The 25,274-nt window shown below is 37.5% G+C and overlaps 1 protein-coding gene across 2 annotated transcripts in view; it reads right to left on the bottom strand.

Moving 5' to 3' along the window:
• The window catches only part of Sym (symplekin scaffold protein), a 175,536-nt gene that overhangs the window by 109,476 nt on the left and 40,786 nt on the right, over positions 1 to 25,274 (bottom strand). For both annotated transcript variants that reach the window (XM_083112238.1, XM_083112247.1), the window contains exons 5-10: positions 20,546 to 20,701; positions 17,355 to 17,503; positions 11,628 to 11,782; positions 7,720 to 7,980; positions 6,093 to 6,257; positions 885 to 1,233 (exon numbers count right to left, since the gene is read on the bottom strand). In XM_083112238.1, the coding sequence (XP_082968364.1) occupies positions 885 to 1,233; positions 6,093 to 6,257; positions 7,720 to 7,980; positions 11,628 to 11,782; positions 17,355 to 17,503; positions 20,546 to 20,701 (1,235 nt within the window). The remainder of the gene's footprint in view (positions 1 to 884; positions 1,234 to 6,092; positions 6,258 to 7,719; positions 7,981 to 11,627; positions 11,783 to 17,354; positions 17,504 to 20,545; positions 20,702 to 25,274) is intronic.

Below are 25,274 nucleotides of genomic sequence, written 5' to 3'. Positions count from 1 at the left end.
CAAACTGACAGTCGCTGAAAGTGCAGAATTCTGTCGTCTGCTCATGGCACAAACGTCAAACTGATCCGAAAATTATGGGGTTCCTCTAGCCCTTTTCACCTCAATTGCAAAATAAATAAATAAATTTAGAAAAAAAGTGATGAAAAATTGACAACAGGGCCTGAGCACCATTTGTTGGATTTTCACGATGTCTCATGATTGGTAGTTCTTTCTGGAGGTGTGTGCATAAATCAGGGGTTGAAAAAATATGAACAAAAAAAGAAAACTAAATGAACAAAGATCTAGATCGATGACATCTGGTGGGCGGGAGGAGAACGTCCAAGACGTAATTATCGTACTGATGGTTGGTAACAACACTTTTGAAAACGTCACGCCACTGGCAAGTAAAGAAGCGCCTGGAGAGACATTGAACCACTCTCCATGACATAACCCCCCTACCTTTCTTTTTACAGATTTAAGCAACTAATGGAAATTATCGCACTTTTGTGCCTACCCTGCTAGCAACTCTATGCTTCACCACTGATATTGATTCAAAAGACTTTGTGATGCAACAGCCCTTTGAAGGGCCAAGGCTTGTCAAACAAGTTAACAATTTAGAAGTCCTCCACAATTATTATTATTATGTATTATTAACATTGTGACTACAGTTTAACCTGAGTTACACGTATATCAAGATGAAGAGAAAATAATATAACTGAGTATTACTTACAAATCAGATTTAGATACTATGTCATATAATTATTAAAATACTATCATTGTATCTATTTTGAGGAACAAGATATGCGTACGTAGAGTTTTCAGCAAAAAATGCAGGCTTCACCAGGACTCGAACTTGTGTGTCTGGCATTCTTTATTACCTTACAGAAGTTCATCACTATACTCACCATCACGAATGCGATCATGGAACTGTGAAGCAAAGGTGATGAGAATCTTGTTCCTGACGAAAGGAACTCCTCCAACCAGAGCACTCTTCTCTGCTTTCAAGATTCGCTGCACAGCACTTACGAGCATTTTATCACGCTCTTCAGTTTCTAGAGGTTTAGTGATTTCTGACAACTTCAAAGTTTTAATTTTTTGTTTCACCCTTATACTTCCCGAAGGTAGCAACTGCACCATTGGTTTCTCACTCTCTTCTTCCATGTCTCTGTCCAATGTAGTTCCACCTACCAGAGTGCCAATCTTTTTCTCTTTGGTTGAGAAATCATCATCATCATCATCTGGTATGGGAAAAACCTAAAAATATACATAGTGATCATTAATAACTGTTGACAGTAAAATATCAGTATGTATGATTAAACTTATATTCAGATGGAATTAACACAGAGTTACCACAAAAGAAACGGAAACTTTCCACATTATACAGAACCAAAACTGTTAAACAGGTAGACATTCAATGTGCATAGTAGTGTAGATGTGAGATGAAAGTTTTTTTTAAACTGCAGTTGTTCATAACACTAGCATCACGTGAGTAAATGGCTGGCACTCCAGTAGAGAAAGCTATTTGTGTCCTGGAATTAGTGAAAATGAACAGTTACTGTTCTGCAGTGGCATTTTAGAACATGGTATGGTAAACCCCCTCCATCTATGAAGCAAGAAACTTCAGAGCACTGAAGATAATAATAACAGAACAAAGAAAAAATTTTTTTTTTTTTAATTTTGTGGGATGGCAACACTGACGCTTGAAGAAAATTACATACAGTTTTTGTAAGTTATGGTTTAGACAGTACTATTTTGTAATTTGAGGTCTGTACAGTACATAGTAGCAGAGTAAATAATTTTAGAAAAATATCCAAAATGGTACATTGGCCGTGGTGTTTCCATGTCTCTGCATAAGCACCGAAAGGGGTTAATATTGCAAAAGGCATTTAAGCTATAAATATGAAATTTGGCAAGCTGAAAGATCTGCATAATAGTGGCTTCATGCAATATTTACATTCTTGACTGGCCTTACCATTACAACCAAAACTAATTAATTTATCAGAAACTACTAAAGATTGAAGCACAAAACTAGGACAGAAACAATAGATAATATTAACCTAACATGAAAAAATGGATTGTAATCTGAAGGTCTGTCTATCTATGATAGTCAAAAATCAAAAGTCAGCAATCAATATATCTCTAACCATTAACATCTGAAAATGAAATAAAACTTCGAACATGTAATTTGGTTCATAATGTGAAATAAACATGGTGAAAATATAATTTGGGAAAGTATCACATTTTTACAATACTACTCTTATTCTAGCAACCAATTACCGTATTTACTCACTTCTTTCCAAAATGTTTGGCCCCAAAAACTGTGGTGTGTACTATGTTATGGAGTAATTTGGATAGCCAACATGAAACTACACATGCTTTCACAATATCACTGTGTATAACGTGTGTATATCAACAGGCACAAACACAAATTACCATATTGGGGAAAAAAAAACACTGGTCCCATGATATTTCACTTTGTAATGAAACGTATTGCAATTTTTCACTTTGTTAACGAAAAGTTTTGCAACACAGAGAAAAGTGGTGCCGTTCGGTAGAATTTTAGCATGCACCTCCCATCACACAGAATGTGTATCAGCAGTATTTGTCATGCGAGAAATAATAGAAAAATAACTTCCTGAGCGCAGTAAATATATAACATAATTTTGATCTCGCTTTCTTCTGCTACAAAATGAACAAGGTGGTTACAGAAATGAAAGCTTTGGGATGCTGAACAGTGGAGAGAGAGGGGGAATGGGAAATGACATGGGTTGGTGACTCATTCAATACACAAGACAATATTCATCTCATGGTCCACATAGCAAAAGGCGAGTCACTGAATAGGTGTGATGTCATTCGCTCTTGATCGGTATAGTAATAGCTTTATGAACTATAACTAAGAAAGCTATTTCTTGAACCTGAATTGTACTGTATACGAGATATAATTGTTTGTCGCTTTTCCCCATCAAAAAACAGCATGTGCATTATACACACATATTATACATGTATACATGCGGTAAATTCGTAGGTCCGCTGCCTTCATTATTATGGGTTATGTTATCTCGGAGCAAGGTGGAATTGTTTTCACTCAGCTGGAAGGGGCTCTTATTTCTAACACTTAGAAGTGCTGGGGTATGGCATGGTGCCATGTCTATTCAGTTGGAAGTAAGATTTGAAGATGTTCTGTACTTTTTCTTGCCATCTGGGATCTACTGGAGTATAGAGTGTCACCTGCATTTTGGATAAAATATCAATTTAATTCTGCCAAATGTTTATAATCAAGCCATTCAATGTGTGTTTATTTCTGGGAAAATATTACAAACACAAAGATACAATTTCCTGGACTGAAAGAAATGTCAGGATCTTGAATAATTTTATATTTAATACCTCAATCAACCTGTTCCATCTGTCTGTGACAAGAAGAAAACTAACAAATCAATTGACATTACGGTGACCTATCCCTGACAAATAAATGTTGAAATCTATTTTGTTAGTAAATGTTGCTACAACATTCATTGTAAAAATTATTAGTTTATCAGTTAGTCTATTTAGGAAACTATAACAACTACAATGATAATCCTTTTTGTGTCATGAAATCAAATTCAACTTTGTTCAATTCAATTTTTTGTTCGAATCATGGTTACATAAATAACCTGTGGCGCAAAAGCCTGCGAGGGTCAAGTACTGCCAGCCTCACTCCCAACTGCCGAGGTGGGAAATCGTCCAACTAGTTATGGGGTGACATGTGGTCAGCACAATGAAACCCCAGTTGAAATTTTAGGTTTCCGTGACCAGGTTACGCTACTCATTCAAAGCTCCCCAATTTCCTCATGATAGTGGGTGGCCACTGATCCCATACACAGGCTGAAATCTCAGGAGAAAAGTTGTTACACTTCACCGATGAGACTCGAACCTGCACGCGTCCCGTAGCCCAAGGCATGATGCCTTAGACTGCACGGGCATGATGCAAGATTTGTGGTTACATAGTAAACACAATTTCAACATATTTTCTCCGTATTTCTTAGTTGTTATACAGTTTAATGGAAAGTTTTTAAAATGTTGGTAATGAGATTTATGAAAATCAATTAAAAATCAATTACAGTTAAAAAAAAATATATTAATGTGTGTAAGCAGCAGAAAAAAAGGAAGATATTAAATATTAGATACATAGTTGGTTCAGTGAATCAGTGAACAATGTACATAATTAGTGTTTTTTTTATATTCTTTCTACTTTTGAGTATATGCATTGAGTGTGAACTGATTTTATATTATGTGTAAGTTAGACACGTGTGAAGTGTGTGGGAGTAAAAAACTGCATAACCTCCTGCAGACTTTGAGAATGGGAACTTACACCCACAAGTGAAATTCGGGAACATCCTGAGAGCCGAGTCACGCTCTCTGCTTTGGTGTTGGCAACAGTCGTCGTAAGAAAGTCTTCGTGTCAAGAACCGTGACACACGCGCACGGTTACAAGTGCGCTGTAGATGCAGGTTCTACAGCCAAATTGACAGTCCTTTGTATTTATCGCGTAGTCCTTCGTGTACTTGTATTATAGTAATTAAATATATGTATCTATGGTCCGTGTGTGTCTGTTACTTAACCAGACACCGTGAAGGAACCGACGAATTTAGGATAATTCGGGCCAGGGTGGAGTTCAGCCAGTTAGCCAGTGTAGTGCGGGGATTTCTGGAAACTGACATCAACATAGTTCAAAGACTATTCCTTGTTCTCATGTCATTGTGCATGAGCAAATAACATGTTCATAAAACACTATCAGATTTAAGCCAGTCTCCAGTCTCACATCCCAACCCACCTCCGATTCAAGATTTCTTACATCTTCAGTTCGCAAAGGGAGCAAAAGGGGTCTCACGCGATCCTTAATTTCACATCTTAAAAAATGGCAACTACACAATCATGGTATACCACTTCACAAATTTAGATGCTAATAACCGCTGAAGATAAAGGAAAATAATGTTTTCTCCTAAAAGACACTGTTGAAAAATGCAGCACATGTAGCCCGTGGCAGTGAATTTGAGTATATAACAGATGTTACTTCAAGTTGATATCTATTTTATGGACACACTAGTATAAAATTGCATTACTCATATGTTATGATCGAAGTTGCATCTTCTAATGAAACCCTTCTCCGTTTGGTTTTGAAATTTATTCCCCAATACGAACTAGTCAAATAAATTGCATAAACCTCACAACATGCAAAATGCGAAAATTGTGGTGTTTACATTAAGTTACCATATTATATTTATATTACATTGACACTTCTTTGCTCATAAGATACTTATTGTGAGATTAACTTGGAAGGCCATGAAGAAACAATTACAATTCATAATGTATGCATCATTACAACACTAGCAGATTTATTTACTGCGGTGCTACACAGAACGTAGTCCAATTGTTACAGCCAACATATGAATCTGTTCAGTTTTCATTTCAAGATAGTATTCGTAAAGTACCAACATCACAGCAGGAAATTTAGACATGTGAACTATTTATTTAAAACAAAAATAATTAATAGACTCTTTGCTCAACAAATAAAATGTTCCTCTCAATCATTTAATATAGTTGTATTGGTCGAATGTTTTTTGTTTCTTCTTTAAGCTGCCTTGAATAAACAGTCAAACATCTACTGCTCTTCTTCTTCTTCTCCTTCCTACTTCAGCTGGCCAGTGTGCTCCTCAATTCTGATTGGGTGGTTCTATGGTATTAACGATGGATTTAAAGATGGTTTCTAATTCTGTCGGGAACTTAAAAAGAGAAATCTCTCACACGACCATTAAATAAGGAAGCAAGAAGTCGATCGGGAAGTACCGTGTGAGACTGGCTTTAGTGTGTTTTATGTGTGCCATTTATGCTTTAACAACAAATATGTATTTTCCAGCACAAGGTATGTATCATGCATACAGGTATATGATACCACTGAACCAACAACTGAAAACAGGAGCATCCCAGCACTGGATTATGCTATTACTACGTACAGTCACCGACACTTCTGGATTGTAACAATTCCATTGAAAGTCAATGGGATTATGACAACCCAAGAGTGTCCATGACTGTGCAAAATTCCAAATTAATTAAGTTATTTATGAACCTAAAAGTACCATAATAGTCTTCTTTGATTTGCTGGCACCTGGTCCTACTCCTGCAGCCGTAAGCTGAGCTCCTATGAGTCTGGCAACATGCTTTATTTGGCCGGGTGTTCCTGCGGCTGCTATGGGTGTATATGTTGAACTGAAGTGGGGAGGCATTTTGTCAGGAAGGTTGGCCTAAAATGAATGATAAAAGTACAGCTGCATATTGAACTGGAAATTGCATGTAAATAATAATACGTCTTCATTATGAAAAACAAATTAAGTAAGAACATGATAGTTTGCTCTTAGAGCACACTATCTTACTACAGATATTTCTAACACATCTAATGAGATGGCATACCACATGACCGAAATTGCACATAGACTACTTCATTTACGTACAAATCTGGTGAGTAATTGATGGAAATTTAACCAACAAGTATGTGGACATCAACATACAGGGTGTACATAAAGTCCGGTAACACTTTCAAAAATTTATTGTAAACAAACTATTAGCATTAGCAAGTGACACAACACATTAGTTGAACGAGTAAAGTTGTAAGTTTTTTTGTGTATTGCAGGTGTTTCGTGTAGTTCCATTTCTTGCTGCTAGATGTTGGCAAATTCAAGATGATGCTTCCTGGAGCTGAAAATTCTTTGTGTGATACATTTTCATAAAACAAGAGTGCTACAGATGCACAACGGAAATTTTAGAGCAAATACACGAAAGAAGCACCAATCAGGGAGGCAATCTAATGTTGCTTCATTACTAAAAAATAACAAATCTACGAATTCATCTTCTCTCCTGCAATTCAGAGCCAAAATGTTACTACCTTTCTTTGTCTTGGGGATATAACTTTTGCACTAACTGCAGTCAGATTGATATCACACACAATTTTTTACTCAAAACACTCCACACAGTCATAGGTGACATACCCAACTAACATGAAGCTCTAGATGTAGATTTTCTAGGACTTCTTGTGAACTCTTCCCTCACTCATTCACTCACACCTAGCCGAGCACTTCTTTTCTTTGCACACAAGCACCCGGTTGTAGCAAATTTCCGATGCCAATCGTAGATTGTCTTACTGCTTGGTGCTTCTTTCCTGTATTTGCTCGTAAATTTCCGTTCAACATTTCTGTAGCACTCTTAGTTTCATCAAAATGTAGCACACAATATTTTTTCAGCTCCAGAAAGTGCCATCTTGAATTTGCCACAAATGGAACTGCAGGGAACAACTGCAATACAGAAAAACTTATGACTTTACTTGTTCAACTAGTGTCACTTGGTTATGATGATAATACATTTTTGAAAGTGTTACCATACTTTATGTACACCCTGTACTGACACAGTACTGACTTTACTATAGGCTCCCCCACTTACATAATAACCTGCCTGTAAATGTTGATATTTTCTTGTCAGAGCACTGTTTCCAACAATCCGTAAGAATGTACATGTAACATTTTTTTTGTCTGACATCTTGTATTGTCTTGTTTTGTTGTTATTATTTTAATTTTTTTTCTTGTTGCTATAATTTCAGTATAAAATAGTCTTTCAGTGCTGTATCTGAAACTTTAAGTAAATAAATAAATAAATAATCAGGCTGTCTACCATTATGTGACCCACAACCATTCTCCATGCATTCCATGAACTTACCATTGATATGATTACTAGTTGTGTTGCTAATTCTGGTGTTAATCTTTCCACAACAAATTGCTCAGCAATATCCACAGCCTCATCTGTTTGTACTTTAACTTCCGGAACTACTTTTTCCTCTTCCTCCTCCTCTTCTTCTTCATCTTCCTCTTCTTCTATTCTGGGTTTCTTGGCCGGCTGCACACTCTCACGAACTTCACTCTTTTCCAGACGTTTCTGATGCTTACGAATGTCTCCAAGTTTTGGATATGCTTTCATGACCTGCAGAAACATAGAAGAAAAACTTTTTGTTTCGACATACAAATAAGATTTCAGCAATATATACCAATGGCTAAAAATTCATGTTCAGTTACCTGCAACATAAATGGTACAGAATTAGTTTTCATTCCCTGTAATACATACCATTATGCAATGGTATTAACATTACGCAATGGACTCTACATTATGTACAAGGTGGTCCAAAAGTGTGGAACCAATATATCCATGCACTTTCCAACCATCAACCCAAACAAAGGTTAAAGTGTGGCTGAACAGCCTTCTTCTACTGCCCCAGAGAAGAAGGGCCCAAGGGAAGAGATAGCCACCATCACAGAACTAGCCCTAAAATATTGGTTACACTGATTCGAACAAGTGTTCTCGGGTAACCAGCCAGGTTAAGTTGCTGTTAGCAGGCCAATGTATGCACTCAACACGTTGGATGCTAACACCGATTTAACCTGGCTGGTTCAAATCCCATCGCCAGGAAAACTACAATTCCTGTAGTTGCACCGAGTCACAACTCTCCACTTGGTGTAGTAAGGCAGAAATGCAGCTCAGAAAGCCTACCCAACCACAACCAGATCCAAACATCAAGAAAAGTGATTGCCTTCCCTGCCAGCACATCCCAGGCCCTTCTTCCCTACAGGATTGAAGTATCCCACAAACCAGTTGCCAAAATATCTGATAAAACTCAACAAACAGAAGCAATACTTGCTCTCCCCCCTTGTTAACCCAGGTGTGTATGATACAGAATTCAAGTGCAAGGCACTTTGAATCAGCAGATCCATCAGATGCATTAATGAAAGAATCCAACACTTGCATATTAAGAAAAAAAAGCTCAATCCATTGCCGGACTCACTAAGCATATTAGATACAACCACCGCAAAATCCAAAAAGTACATGTCAAACACACAGTGCGCACCCTCATGGACATTAAAATCAACAACCAACAATAATTGTTGTGGAAAAGTGAGTACATTGTTTCTCTATATTTACAGTACAGAAGGTGGGGACTTTTTTATTGGCCCCTGTACAAGAACGGACTTCCTCTCAAATCTTGTAACAAACAATTTTTGTCATAAAAGAATAATGGTATCAGTATTAATCCAACATCAGAATGATTGTTAACAGCAGCTTCCTCTCTCCCTCTTTTTTAGGGTTTTGTACTTATATTACTTCTTACAGGCCATGTTTGAACAGATTACAAAATATATTGCTTTCCTTTAACATGTATGTAAGTAAATAGAATAGAATTTCATATTCCCACATTTACATTTACGGTTCCAATAGTAGAATAAAAATATTAGAATGCTTTCTGGATATTAAATTTTCCCAAAGGCTCCAGGCCCCCGAAAAACATAAAATTATGGATCCATACAGGCATGCATATTTATTATTTGACGAAAACGTGAAATATGAAATAACACATTGTAATGTTAATTTTTCATGTTTCTGAAAGGTGTGAGGTGCATTATCCTAACGTTTTGGCACAAAATGATCCGAAATGAACTGCAAAATGCAAAATAAACTCTTAAACATGAAATTTACAGTTTATTTACTAATGTGACACTTTCTGAAGTTTGAATTTTCCTGCGAGTTATGCAAACCATTGGAAATTGCTTAATTTTGCTGTAAATATTTGAGAAGCAAAAATTGACCCCTTTATACAGGAAAAAACTTATACTCTGGTAACTACATAAATGTGCTATTAGAAGGGATACATTTATTTTGTGTAATAAGTGCAGTTTCAAAATCAAATTTAGGAGTATTCACAATTTTGAAACCAAAATGTCATTTTATATACTGTTTTTGATCCGATTTTTCACCACTATAACACCAAAATTTTATTTTATTTACCGCTTTGAACCCAAAATTAACTCTGTTTTTGTACTGAAATTTTGCTTTTTTATTTATCAAAAATATGTGTCTATGGATCCACTGCAACACTCTCTTGAGGGCCTAGTCCTGGAAGTGGTTTGAGAAATTTCTAAGATTATTAGTAGGAAGAGTGTTCCACAAAATATAATGACACATAAAAATAAAGGGTCTCAACTTAAAATAAAAAAATATTTTCACAATGTTATTTCAGGGTGGCCACTTTAGGACCATGATAAAATTCAAGTATAATTCCCAGTTTTCAAGGCGAACTTTCCAAAAATTCAAGGCCACAAACCCATATATTTAAAATATATAATTTAAGGTGCAGAGTTTAAATTTGCCATTTCAAGGTAGCTACAATTTTGATATTATGAAATTCCCTGACATTTCCAGGTTTTCCAGTCCAAAAATGAAATATTTTCAAGACATGTTTATCACCATGATTTTTGATTTTGAAACTTGAGTTTTTCAATTAAATATATAATTTGTAAATTGTTATGAACACTTTTACAACTTTCTTTTTTTTTTAGCAAATTTCATTCTACACACAAAAACACATGAAAATTCATTGAATAAAATGTAAAATTACAATCGGCATCAAATGTATTGGGTGCCACAAACACATGCATCTAGCCTTCAGGCTACAGTAACAGAGGTACATTATTTCACTATAACAGATCTCCACAATACAAATACAACAGAAAAAGTTCATAAACAACATTACCTTCATAAACCATTCACAATTTTTCATTTTCTAGCGGATTTATAGTGTCATAGAAAATGCTGCATTTTTGCTTACATTTATAAGTACACAGCATCCAGAGAAATTTTTGTTGCATATAGAAATTCTATAGAAAATGCTAACAAGACTAAGATCTATAAAATAATAGACGATTACCTCCACTTCACCAACCTTTCCAATAATTATAATCATATTGTCAATGTACTTTAGTTATCAATCAGATATCTGGACTGCAAGTTTTACTTTGATATTCTTTCTAAAATTAGTGAATTATAAAAGTGAAAATATATTACAGAAATTTGAAGGAACCATAATTGCACAAGACTACGATTCATAAGAACAAAAGAAACGAGTTTCTGAACTGAATCTTTTTTGGGAGTGGAATCACAAAAATTGAATCCAAAAGTGGAAGTGAACTGCTTGTTCATCTTGAAACTTTTTTCTCTTCCACAAAATGCACATGAATTCCAGATGATCTGCAAAATTCCCTGACATTTCCCTGTTTTCCAGGTTTTCCAGACACATAGTCCTGGCATTTCAAATACTCAGATTCGAAATACATCTAGAAACACAAGTCACATACGTTACAGGATACACTAATTTATTGAAGGAAGAAATATTAATTGCATAAGAATTTCAAAATCAAAGTTACTAATCAAGTAACCAACTAATCAATCAATCAACTTCTTAGTTTGCAATAATTTTCAGTCGGTTAGATAGATTGTTCTGCAAAGGATCCTTAACAAAGTAAAGGAAATGAGATAATTCTGTTTTATTTGCAACACATCATTCTCTTCATTTTCTTCCTTGATAAAAATAATGGCTAACCTGTGAAAAACTTGCTTCATGGAATGAATAAATATGTATAAATTCAACGGGACTTGGTAAAAAAAAAAAATCAAAATTTCTTTACGTCTATGAAGAAAAATTCACGCAGATTTCCCAGTACAAATAATTCATGCATAATTCCTGGAATTCAAGGAATTCCCGGTGAGTTGCCACCCTGCAATTGAACTTGAATGTCTCCTACCTCTTGATACGTTGCACCCAAATCTGTTAGGAGTGTTGTGATATTACTATGGTAGTCTACAGCAGCAGGGTGCTTCAGAATACTCAGCAACTGCAGTTTCAGATGCTTTCGGACTGAACTCACTTGGGATTTTGACAAAGTTGGTGGAAGATTAGCTGAAAAATAATATACAGTGAAACATAAAACATTGAAATTATACAGCCAGTTTCATTGGAATTGTAAGCAAGTCACAAAAGTGGAAAAATAAATCACAGGCTAGTATTATCTGTAAAAATAAAGTATGTACACTTCGCAACTTCTTATTTGTCTGCCTGGAAAAAAGATTGAGTCTTGGATTCATACATTTGGCAACATAGCATGTTAGCATCAACAGAGAATAGACAACTTTGAAATGAAAACACTGTTGTTATGAAAATTATTCATTATCCAACATTACATGAACTTATGAGCAATGATTAATATAATACACAAACAGAATTCATCAGAAGAATTGGAGAATATTTAAGATAAATTTATGTGGGATCTGTACCTCTGAACAGGTTTTCCTGAACCTGGAGAGAATCACTGTCACATTTGAACAAAAACAAGCCAATTTCTCAGGATTTTAAGTAAAATTTCATAACTATATCTTGTACAATACCGGACAATTCTACAAAATGCATCTTTTCCATGAAGTGCAGCAAATAATGGTTGAGAACGGTGCAGATGGTTTCCAGAAAGATGAATGTGTTTTAAAGTTCCTCCATAGTAATCTGAGCAGTTATCCTTCTTTTTTGTAGGTCCAAATCCCACCCACCTTCTCCTGTTTCTTTTTCACCTCCTTGTTAGGTGAACAAGACATTGAAATTTACTAAGAGCAAAATGTTGTAATAATGTAATACAGGGTGGTGCAGGGAAATGGGAAAATATCAACTGACGTAAATGCACAAATAAACACAGGGAAAAATACATTTAATGCATGGAAATGCATGTACAGAGTATTCATGATTGAAATGCATTAATAATGGCATTAACTATGGCACTTACATGTCACTTTACTTCTTGAAGATGACACTGGAAAGATGTGTTTCATCTCGGCGTACACATTCTGATAGTCTGCTGCGAAACCTGGAATGCACGGTGTATCATGCCTCTAAGAATGACAGTGATTTCCTCTTCACTTTTCTGTTTCAGTTCAGCGATGGTTGCAGAATATGTGCTGTACACTTTGCTTTTGAGATGTCCCCACGGAAAAAAATTGTAAATATTGAGATCAGGGGATCTCGAAGGCCATGGAATATCACAGTTACGTAAAATGACCTGCCTTGCAAACAATTTGTGAATGGCCTTCATCGACTGTCGAGCAGTATGTGAAGTATGTCCTGCTGAAACCACATGTTTTCGATGTCAAGATGTGTGTCGTGCAACTTCGGTGCAAAGAATGTTTCAAGCATAGCAACATACAGAACCGATGTCACTGTCGTTGCAATGCCCTCATCACTTTCAGAAAAAAAAAGGACCGATGACACCATGATATGACACTGCACACCAGACTGTAACCTTGGTGCTATGTAATGAACACTCGTGAACCCACGACCCCTTGATTACAAGGCGACTATGCAGCCACTGGGGAGGCTAATCCGTAACTTATAGAGGTGGAACTGTAATTTACGAATTATTCTTTGTGTGCTATTTGGACTCAACTGTATCACTGATGCATGTTGTCGAATGGAGCGGCGAGGGCTCCTCTCAATGGCAACTCGAACTGATTCCATATTCCAGTGCTCTGAAAATCGGGCACCAGGAAACCACCTACTAGCAATTGTGCATACTACGTACAGTATGTTTCAAAAGTTGCACAATCCAAACTTTGAAAATATATATCATGAAAATCGTAAACGGGGAGAAACCCGTTTTTCTGCTCTAAACTAATCCTGTAGGCTATCACTGGGTTCATCAATTTATGTTAGCATTTATCTAAATAAAAGCAATTAAATTATTTTAAAAATCATTGTTAATTTGCTGAAAACATCTGAGAACTGATTTTCAACAATAAATACCAACTCAAACAATTTGTGGGATCATTTGTTGGTGTTTGACTGGTTGTAAAACAGTTGCTTTGTGAGGTACAGCAGAAGCAGGGAATGTTTATTGGAAAACCTCTTGCACATGAGTGTAAGAATGAGTAGTAAAATACTCTTCAGCAATGCACACGCACTGCTACAATGAATACGCCATGCTGAATCAATTTAAAAAACAGTGACAGTAGCGGCGAAAGTGAGCCAGGGGCAGACTAGGATTCTATCAAGAGTCCAATTTCGGTACAAAATCTGGATTTGCGGTTTTTGACGTAAATGTATAGCCAATACTTAGGCACATGTTGCATGCAACTGTTGGCAATATTTCGACCTGCTGTGTTGACATATACGGATATATGTCCCAAAAATGGCACTTTTCACTCAACCCATAAAATCGCAAGTCAAAAATTCATCAAATGTTGCACATGACCAATATTGGTCGCAAATGACAGACTGACATGGCATCAGTCATCAAATGTCTAATTATGATCCTTCGATAATATCCTACATATTTTCCTTACTCTGGAAAAATTTGAATGCTGCTTTCCGTCAGTTATTAATTTATATAATTTTCTGTACGGAGTGAACTGATAATTTTAAAATATCTCAATGGATAATATAATGCAGAAAACCCGGTGTAAATATCTCTTACGGTTTCCATGATATACATTTCCAAAGTTTGGGTGGTGCAACTTTTGAAGCACTCTGTATAAGATGCTGAGCATCACTGTATTCAAAACATCGCTAAATTATTTGAGAAAGCAGGAAATGGGGTGTTGGGGGACAAAGGGTAAGAAATTCTTACGGACTCTATGGAATGTTCACAATGTTGATAAAAATAAATAACATCATTTGCTAACTTACGCTGTACTCCAATTTGAACTTAAAATCATCAAAATTTCGTACATATTACAGCAAAAGATCAGGCTGAAATTTTTACTCGCCATGGCGACCTGTGGAACGGAATTTTTCGAGCCCTGCCATATTCACTGGGGTACATACCTTCGAACGTCACCCGGAGGGTTCTCCTTCAAGGCTGAAACAATTTCTTCGAAATTATGCATCCAGGTTGTAATCGCATGAGCCGATGGGACACGACCATAATGTCATAGCTGGTAATGCTGCCGAAACACCCTTTGCGCTGCAGTCACACTATCACCATTCATATAAAACGTTTTCACAATAAACGCATGTTCCGCACCACTCCAATGCAAAGCCTTCTTAATGATGTAGCATCAATCATGAACAAATGCCGAAGCTACAGTGTTGCTAATCCTAGATTCAAAATTCCCGTTTCCCTGCACCACCTTGTATAATATTATATTAGATCACTATAAATATTTATTCAGTGCATACTTCTGTTCAGTTTCATTGATTTTTTTCTGACTCAATACTAGTGATGAACCATGTCGGAAATTTGATATCGCAATATACTGTCAAGAAAATATCGTCAGACAATTCAATAAGATTTTTCCATATCATGATATTGGAGATATATCATCTCCACAATACCAAATATCATGACGACATATCGCCAACACGATATATATCGCCAAAATATAGTGACGATATATCACCGACATAATACATATCACCAAAATATCAAGATGATATATCGTCTGGATGATATTTTTTTAATATTGTGATATATCGTCTGGGCAATATATTGCCAACACTACTTAATACTCAACACAATTTCAACGATATTCAGTTGATTGGCAGGATTTAGGACAAAACCTTTATCCTCCAGTCAGCTATGCATCATAAGTTACTTTAACACACATTAAGAACTATTTATATCCTAAATATCTAGTCTTAAAGAGGATGTTGTAGGCAATTCTTATTAAACTCTATTGTCCGGACAGTCGAAATTTCGACCCCATCCCCCTGTATACTCATTGAGGACGAATGGTCGATATTTAATGCACCATTTCTTGACAACTACACATTATATTTCAGTTCTGTCTTTTTTTATCTTTATTATATGAGGCTCAGTCAATAAATAACAAGACAGAGGATATTTCACAGTACTTACGTAAAGAACCTCAGAAGTATCGTCCGCCACTGTTTAGGCATTTATCCCATTGTGTAACCAGGCGCAAAATGACATGCTCTTACAACTCCTTTGGCTGCTGTTGGAACCAATTGCGCACGTACTCCTTGACGTCACCGTCCGATTGAAACTTTGTCTCCGCAGTGCTTTTTAGAGCTTATTGAAGATGTGGAAGTCACATAGGGACAGATCTGAACTATAGGCAGGGAAGGGGGGTGTTGGCTCAGGACTTTCCCCTTGAATTTTTTCAGAAATTCCTTTGTTGCGTTGGATGTGTGTGGTTTAGCGTTGTCGTACAATAGGACAACACCACAAGAAAGGTGACCGGGACGTTTCGATTTGATTGCATTCCTGAGCTTCGTTAACATTTCGTAATACTGCTGGACATTGACCATAGCTCCGTGCTCCAGGAAGTCGATAAGCAGCGGTCCCTTGCGATCGAGGAAGAACGAAAGCATGACCTTGCCGGGACTAGTGTGGAGGGTCTTGAACTCTCTTGGTGGAGGGAAATCTGCTTGCTTCCAATGACGACTTTGCCGTTTCGACTCGGCCTCGAAGTGGTGGCGCACAAACTTTAGTTGCCGGTAACAATTGCTGAGAGGAAATCGTCCCCACCGTCGTTGTAACGCTGTAGCAATTGAAGAGACATGTCCATGCGAAAGGCATCTTGTTCCAGTGTCAACTGATCCGGGACCCATTGAACACACACTTTTTCGGAACTTCAACGTGTCCTTGATGATTGTGTGGACCGTACGATGACCAAGCCCCACTGATGCCGAAATGTCGTCCACTGTTACACGCCGGTCTGTCTTGATGAGCACATCCACCTGCACAACATGTTGGTCTGTGACACGCTTCGGTGTTCCACTACACGTGTCATCTCCGAGTGACATGCATCCTTCGAGAAAGAGTTTGTTCCCCTCCTACACTCTTGCCTAGGACATACATATCCTTTCCATTCGTTAATGGATTTCACGATCTCTTACACATTCTGCTGTCAAGAAGCGCACAACACCTCGCTGCTCCTCTTTGGATGCCTCCATTACGCGTCACAGTTGAACACTGAATGACTGGAAATGGTTGCTGCTCGGTTAGCAGCCTTTGCACATACCTTGCCAGACACGTAACACCATCTAGCGGGAAAACCTGCGCGAATCAGTTTCGTCACACCTGCACCTCCATTTCGTGCCCATCGACCCATTTCTAACTACCATAGTTGTTTTTTTTTTGGTGTAATATCCCCTGCCTCGTTATTTCTTGACTGAGCCTAATACATATACAAACTCAAATTACAAAATTTCATTACATTTTTTTTTAAAAAAAAATAACTTTCTTCTTCTTCTTACTTTAACACTAATTATTGGGAGCCACAATGTATAAATTTTACCTTCGCTAAAAGCCCAGTCTTCAGGAAAGAAAACAAAACCAATTCCATCTCTCTATGACAATTAGTTCTGGAGCTACGATTTCTTTTGTACTTTGCAGCAAGTTTGAAAAGCTCGTGCTTGAAAAGGCGACGGCTTCAACGAGAATACAGGCATGCGAGGCTCCGGACGATAAAGGTTAATGTACTATGTAGTTTGTGCTCTTCACTCCTAAAGATATACATTTTCTTACCATGTAACATTTCCAGCGCTGCAATTACTTTTCCCATGAACTGTGGCCTCATTTTAGAAATTAATGTTAATGAACCCATGCAGGTCATCAGGTTTACACTACTAATGTGGGGGGATCCATGGAACTTAATCAGGAGCTCAAATATCATACTGTAAATGTTGAGAGAAAGAAGGTTACATAATTCATTAACATACACCTTAGTACATACTGGAAGTTGATTATTAATTATGTAACAAAATTCTAATTGTTCAACACAATTTTTTCTTTCTATTTTAATTTTGAGACAGTCACTGGAGAATCAATGAAAAATATTGTCAAGAATATGAAAAGAGTCTCCTAAGACACTGTTACTAAACACTAGAAATTTATATGTTGTACAAAATATTCATGTGTGTGCATGGGTGTTAAAAGAATTTTTTATAGAAAAATATACAATATATATAACACTTATATTGGTTACTAATAATTATTATTTATTATATTCTTGGGTAGGCTCTTGTACAGTCACAGACACTTCTGAGTTGTAACAATGGCGGAGTTACAAGCCAGAAATGTCCGTGACTATAAGATGCACAAGATGAGCAAATACCTTACACAGAATATCACTTATCAGTATCGGTAAATTTTATATCGGTACTGGCCAAAATTTAAATTCGGCACATCCCTAATTTATAACATCTAATTTGTACCAATTTTACTTGTATATATATTTTTTGTGTATTTTTTTACACTATTTTTGTTTCTTTTTCTATTGTTACGTATCTTCAGTATTTCATATATGTATCCATTGGGGTTACATGGAAGAACAACTGCAGGCTGAACCTTGCCCTTTAATGAAGAATTTAATCGAACTGAATTTTAGATAGCATATTCCCATACTCAAATGTGAGAAATTAAATTATTTCCATGTCCCTTGAACTGCCTACGAGCAGAGTGCACTTCATGGATACCTTTTTGCTATCTTATCCTGGGTTTATATATTGAATAGGAACATAGAATTTGGTGAAGGTATGTCCTATGCAATTGTGTGATGATATTAGAGCTCAGTGGGATTCTAAAGTTACAGTTTGTTTTTGGATGATATCAGGTTTCTATACATTCCTCATTGGATGTTGCATGTGCAATGTTCACAAGGTCAAGGTCAAGTCTTACATCATTCAATTCTCATTGTGAATCATATGTCACCGTAGCTAAGGAAATTGTTTCACTGATCATATACGTTTTTTATTTATTTACTTTGAAGGAAGTTCATGGTTTACAGCAAATTAAAGGAATATGTTGGTAAACAAATTTGGAAATGCAGGATTATTAACACAAATGAAAATGGTTGCACAACAATATCAAATTCAAGTTAATTTACGATCAATACATAAACAAGGTGGTGTCCTTCTACACATTTGATATCGTGATATATCGTCAAGAAAATACTGTCACAGACGATAAGATATTTTTTCCATGTCATGATATTGGCAATATATATCATCCCCACGATATATATATTGCCAATTTTCGTGATGATATATATCACCAACATGATATATATCGCCAAAATATTGTGATGATATAGCACCAACATGATATATATCACAAAATATTGTGATGATATATATCAATAACATGATATATATCGCAAAAATATTGTCACAATACAACCACAAGATATATATATATCACCAAAATATTGTGACGATATATCATCTATAGCTCGACCCCAAGGGAAAAAACCTTCCGTCAAAAGCGTTTCCGCACCTTCCCTGCCGTTATCTGTGCTCAGAGCAGTGTTGCCAGGTCAGACTTCAAAAAATCGGGAAATTGTTCCTTGGGAAACCATATCCGATGATCTAATAGTAGCGGATGAACGACGTTCTCGGGGGCAGCATAGGCATGCACACTGGGGGGGGCAAGGGGACATCCGAAGATTTCTTCCAGCAAGGGGAAACAATGTATTTTTATCAGGCAGGTAAACGAGGCATATTACCCCATAATAATGTTGCCCTCTCAGAAAACACCACTTGAGTTTGAATTTATCACGTTCCTACATCCCTATTATAAAAATGGATGTAAATTACTGTGACTGAAATCAATATATATATGTCTGAAATAATGGGTACTTTTATGTCAACATTCATTTTCCAGAAGGGGAGGGGGGTGGTGACCATCCTTGCACTTCCTTCTGGACGTCCATGCCGCTATATAATTTTGTAGAAAATTAAATATTTGAGTATAGAATAGTATATTAAGGATAGAAAACTAAGCATGCCCATGAAAGTTGGGTGCATTATTTCCTTTGTAATTGAACTATGCCGCTTTGTTCTCTAGTAAATTTCTTGTTATTAACACTCACATGCTTTATTTGTCAGTTATGCTGCCTCTATGTTGGTGCATTTAATATAAAGTAAAGTAAAGTGTTCCCCTGTGCATAGCACCACGCCATGAAGGCGTATAGGGGGTGTGGGGGTAACGCCCCACACTTTCTTGATCCGGTCGTGAGTGGGGTGATGTGATCAGCATCACGCCCCTGACCGCCTTTACCCCCCAGGGTTTCCCCCAGGTACCCATGTTATTCGACGCTGGGTGGGCGCCGGAGCCGCTTCCATCGTTAGAAAAGTTCCCGGATTTGAACCGGCCGGGGATCGAACCCGGGACCTTTAGCATGGTAGTCAGACGCGTTACCGACTGAGCCACCGCGGCCACCGCATTTAATATATATATATAAATATTATATATATATATAGACACACACACACATATATATGCCTAAAATTACACTAAGGGAATTTTCGATTGTTCCTGATGCTATTTACGCCCCTGTTTTGTACCCACCAATACAATAAAACAGTGAGTTGGAAAGAGGGTTTTCTTTACCGACTGAACATTTATCAAAGCTTTTGCCCCCCTAATCCACTCTACCTCTCCCCTCCATGTTCAAGAAGGATGAGCAGGAAATGTGTTTTTGAGTAGGCTGTTGGAGGTTCGATAGCAATAGTTTATTAAGGAATTCTCCCGAGAAATCAATAGGTCTGGCAACACTGACGTGGCCACGCTGAAAAGCTCCTTCCCCCTGTCCTTTCCTCCAACCGCCAGCACGATGAGATTCTGCACAGGTTTCTTTCCTTGTGGTTCCCCTATAGTTGATATTGCCTGTACAATATTTTTTCAATATCATGATATATCAACACTAGTACACATACTTAGCCTCTTCCTCAAGCTTTCTCCTACGAGCAATCTTTAAGGTGAGTGGAATGTCTTCTAAGGAAAAATCATTCTCTCTTCGCATGGCATCAACTCCAGGATATGTCTGTAGTAAAATTACAGCCTCCATGAACTTGACAGCATGAGTTCGAATACTGCAAGCAAAATATGGCAGTGATTAGATCAAAGATGGGAAAAATAACAGACAAAAAATAATTTTACATAGGAGTTACAAATATCCACAAAACATTACTTGAAAATATTACGATCTTCAAGTAAAACTTAAAACTTTAGCCTATGGGATGCCACCACATGCAAGACAAGATCATCAAGTCACAAATAACACACTAATCTCTATTTATATTTTTTAACCTGGTTTGCTAGTGATCCTTGCATATACGAAAATCAGTGTCTATACTTAAGTGTGAATCTTGGATTTGTGTCATGCAAAGAACTGAAGTATTTTTATAATGTTGAATGATTAATAAATATTACAAGCAGATCCAATAGGCATGTCATAGAGGCAGGATTTTATCGAAAGATATCCATCCATTTGGCAGTTATGTGGAGAGAGAGTTCACTCTAATAAGCTTATGGCTCATTTTTCCGTTCAGTTTTTGTTCATGATCGATTTCACCACCTGTCTGGTAGCTTCGCCAGGCATGTACTTCAGCTGGCTTACTACATCAAGTGGAGAGTTGGGACTCAGTGTAACTATGTTTTGTTTCACGGTGAGTACATGCCTTACAAAGCTACCAGATAGTTGGCGGAATCGATCAGAAACAAAAACTGCACGGAAAAATGAACTGCAAATTGATTAGAGGGAGAATGTTCTAGTTGGTTTGGAATGCAGGTGTAATGAATTCCATGACTTGCTTCACCCACTGAAAATTACAAGCTTGAACAGCTGAATGGATATTGGTGTTCAGTTCTTTCATGCTGATGTATCGGTTGGAATATGTTCATTGATATTGGATGATAGTTCTCCAGAGCCAATGTATCCCACAGACTTAACAAAAGTAACACATGACTCTTTTGCAGAATCTAAGTATTTTGGAAATTATGCAAAATGCAAAATTTCCATTAGTTTTTGCAACAACATTGTGAGGAGAAATAGGTTTTGTGATTAAATTATTATGTCAGGTGAAATTATAAATATTCTAAAGCAAAACTTTGGTAAACAAAAATACATTAAAAGTATTAAATTTCGTCTACTTACGTAAGTGAGTATGTATTCGTTGTAAACTACGTTTCAGAAGCTTTACTGCTTCCTTCTTCAGGTCACCGTATTTTAGGCTCGGAACATTAAGCCACGTTGGAGAAGTGTCATACGAGGATACTAGGTAAAAGGATGGGGTTAAAAATACTTCATGGGTGTCGGCACTTACAAATTTAAAACTACCTTTGTTAAAAAAACGCCTTAAAACTCATGAAAAAACATGTTAAAATCACCAACACGGTATGCATGAGTGGCCGTTGAAAGCCCTAGTTCCCTGCCAAGGTGAAGAGTGCGAGCAGCTGGCGCCATGCTACAGAGTTGTGGGAAACTTCCTCTCCTATGAGTGGTCCCCCCCTTTTTTTCCCCATCACAAATCCAAGGAGAATTCACGTTCCACTTCGGCTGCTTTCTTTACCTCCGCTGTGACATGGAAGCCTATCGGGGCATTTTTGTCATACATATTGTCCCACTTTTTAAAAAAGCTACTCCATACATCATCCAAATTGCCGTCGTCTTGGTTCAGTTTATTTCTGTTTCCCGCACAAAGAAGTGCAGTTTTGTATACATTCCTATCCAATTTACTGTTACTTCTTTTGATAATCTCCCTTTTTATGATCCTATGCCCGCTGTTTATTACGTGCTGTGCAAGCCCCGTTTTTGGATCCCTTTCCTTAATATTCTTATCGTGTTCCCCGAATACTCCGGGTACTCCGAATATGAAATGAATGTGTTAGCCAGAAGAGCGAGGAAGAATATCGTGAAGGAGAACTATGATTCTGATAGCAGGTTAGGAAAGGAGAAATTTGAGGAGGGAGAGTTGGATAGTAAAGTTCACTATGTTGCGATCCCATACTGGAAGGGACTCAACGGAGAAAGTTGAAAACACAGTGAAAAAATATGGTGTGAAATGCGGGATGAGAGTCCCTAGAAATATTGAAAAGAATTTCACAGATTATAAGAGGGGGGTAAAAATCCGAAGTAACCTAAACGAACAAAAACGGGTTTATAAGATCGAGTGCAATTGCGGTATGGAATAAATTGGACAGACAGGCAAGAACATGCGTGTTAGATGGGGGGGAACACAATAAGAACATATTTTTGTTCTTATCGTGTTATATGTTAATACTTTTAACATATTTTTGTTTATAGATAGTGAGGAATACGCACGTAACCAATATGCTAAAACTTTGGTAAGCTAGATATTATATAGTGCCAACGGAAAATGTATTTACATTTTGGGAAATGAGAGGCATTGTAGTAAATAGATATTACAGACCTGATGTCACTTTTCTGCAAAATTAGTTTTTATTGTTGCTCTATTAATTTGGGCGGCCACTGCCAACATCCTCATTGGAACTTGCTGCACTGTTGCTTGGTGTTAACTGGTGTAGTAGGGGGATCCATGCATGGTCTGCTTGTCTGCTATAAAAGTTTAATTTGTGTGGGAACTCTATGATGGCATGTTTCCTTGGCTTTAGTGTCTATGAGTGTGTGCACTGTGTGTTTGACATGAACTTTTTTGATTTTGTGGTTGTTGTATCTGATATGCTTAGCAAGTCCGGTGATGGATTGGGCTCTTTTTGTGTCTATTAGATGTTGCTGGATTCTTTCATTAATGGATATGCAGACGTAATGTAGCTATGCACTTGAATTCTGCATCATACAAACCTGGGTTATCAAGGGGGTAGGGAAGTATTGCTTGCGTTTGTTTGATAATTTGGCAATTGGTTTGTGAGCTACTTTTGAAGTTGATTTAAAGGGTAAAATTGTAGTCCACGAAAATTTCTTTTATGATGTATTGGTATAATAAATAAAGGCACTTTATTGGTTGGGAATTGGTTGTGGTTGGGTAGGCTGTCTGACCTGTATTTCTGCCTTACTATACCAAGTGGAGAGTTGTAACTCAGTGTAACCATGCTTTAGGGCTAGTTCTGTGATGGTGGCTATCCTTTCCTTTTGGAGCAGTAGCAAAAGGCTCTTCGATAAAAGTTCAGATACACATAAGCCTTTTGTTTGGGCTGATGTTGGGAAAGTGAATGGATATGTTGGTTGCCTGCGTCTGATTTTCTGTACACTGTGGTTCTAGTCTGGATTATGTCCTTTTCTGCTAGTTGCATAACTATGTTGGCTATTGGAGCTGATAGTAGATTGCCAATGGCAAGGTCCTCAGTTTGTTGATAGAAGTCCTCTTGTGTTTTTTGGCAAATTTTCTACATTTTGTGTGCCGGACCCTGCGGCCGAGTGGTTAGCACATCGCGCTGCAACGCCAAGGGTCCCGGGTTCGAATCCCACTCGGGTTTGGTTGTTTGTGAATGTCCATTCATCAATTTCATCATTCCATCACCCATTACCATCTTCGCAAATTAGCCAAGAGGCACAAAACGTGAAGTTAAAGAAACTAAATCAATCAATCAATCAATTCTACATTTTATTCACTGTTAGCCACCTTTTGACTGAACTTAAAGCTAGATTAAGGGGAACGGTGACAATTTCCCCGACATCCTTCTCTCCGATCCTCGGCCGGTTCAAATCCGGGAACTTTTTCAACGTTGGAAGCGCCCCGGTGCCCACCCAGCGTCGAATAACATGGGTACCTGGTAGAAACCCTGGGGGGTAAAGGCGGTCAGAGGCATGATGCTGATCACATCACTCCCACTCACGAACGGATCAAGAAAATGTGGGGCGTTGCCCCCACACCCCCTATACGCCTTCATGGCATAGTGCTAAGCACAGGGGAGCACTTTACCTTTTTTACCTTCTCTCCAAGGCAGCTGGGGAGCACTGTTGCCAACTCAGCTTTTTTGGGCCAGTTCTGGCTCTTTTGTGCACTCATTCGGCTGTGAACTGTGGCACCCGCTCCCTGCCCCACTATGATGCCATCACTAACCCCGACCTACATGAGTATACATTTTGCATGCGAGTATAGGCATTGGTATAAGAATTGGGTCAAGGTATCATCAGCTCCAAATTAAAATCTTGCAACTATCAGTCGGACAAGAGTGCACATGTTCCTCAATTGTAAGGCAGAAGGTTCAGATGCATTCTACTTGATGGAGACCTAAGAAGTTCCTTTATTCCCTGCATGTCACTCGAGGGTGGTGTAAAAAATTCAACTCATGTCCTTTTCCCCCAAGTATGCTTTTCTTCTCCCTTCTCTCACATGAAAAGCCCACCTGTTGGAAGTTTAAGGTTGACTGGTGAATGCAACTAGGGTAAAAGAAAGAGGGAGAAGTTGCTTTTTTATGACATCAGAACAGCTTGAGAAAAGGTATAAAGTGGGAAACGGCGAGTCACAGTAAATGATAGTTCAAGGTAATGATCATATATTTAATACAGGTTTTAGCCGGGACCAAGATGGCCAAATTAACTGAAGCCTGTTCAGCAAAAGAATAAAGTTCAAAATTCTATTTTTGTCTTTTCCGTCAAAAGCCAAGGAGAGTCACAAGAACAGCTGAACCAATCGGCGTGCTTATGGTATTCTGTGTAGCCAATTTTTTTCTTTCGAATCA

The sequence above is a fragment of the Lepisma saccharinum genome, chromosome 1, assembly GCF_977018435.1.
Source record: "Lepisma saccharinum chromosome 1, izLepSacc3.1, whole genome shotgun sequence".
Lineage (NCBI taxonomy): Eukaryota > Metazoa > Arthropoda > Insecta > Zygentoma > Lepismatidae > Lepisma > Lepisma saccharinum.
Note: the sequence above shows the minus strand (reverse complement) of the source record. Positions and strands in the feature narration are given on the sequence as shown.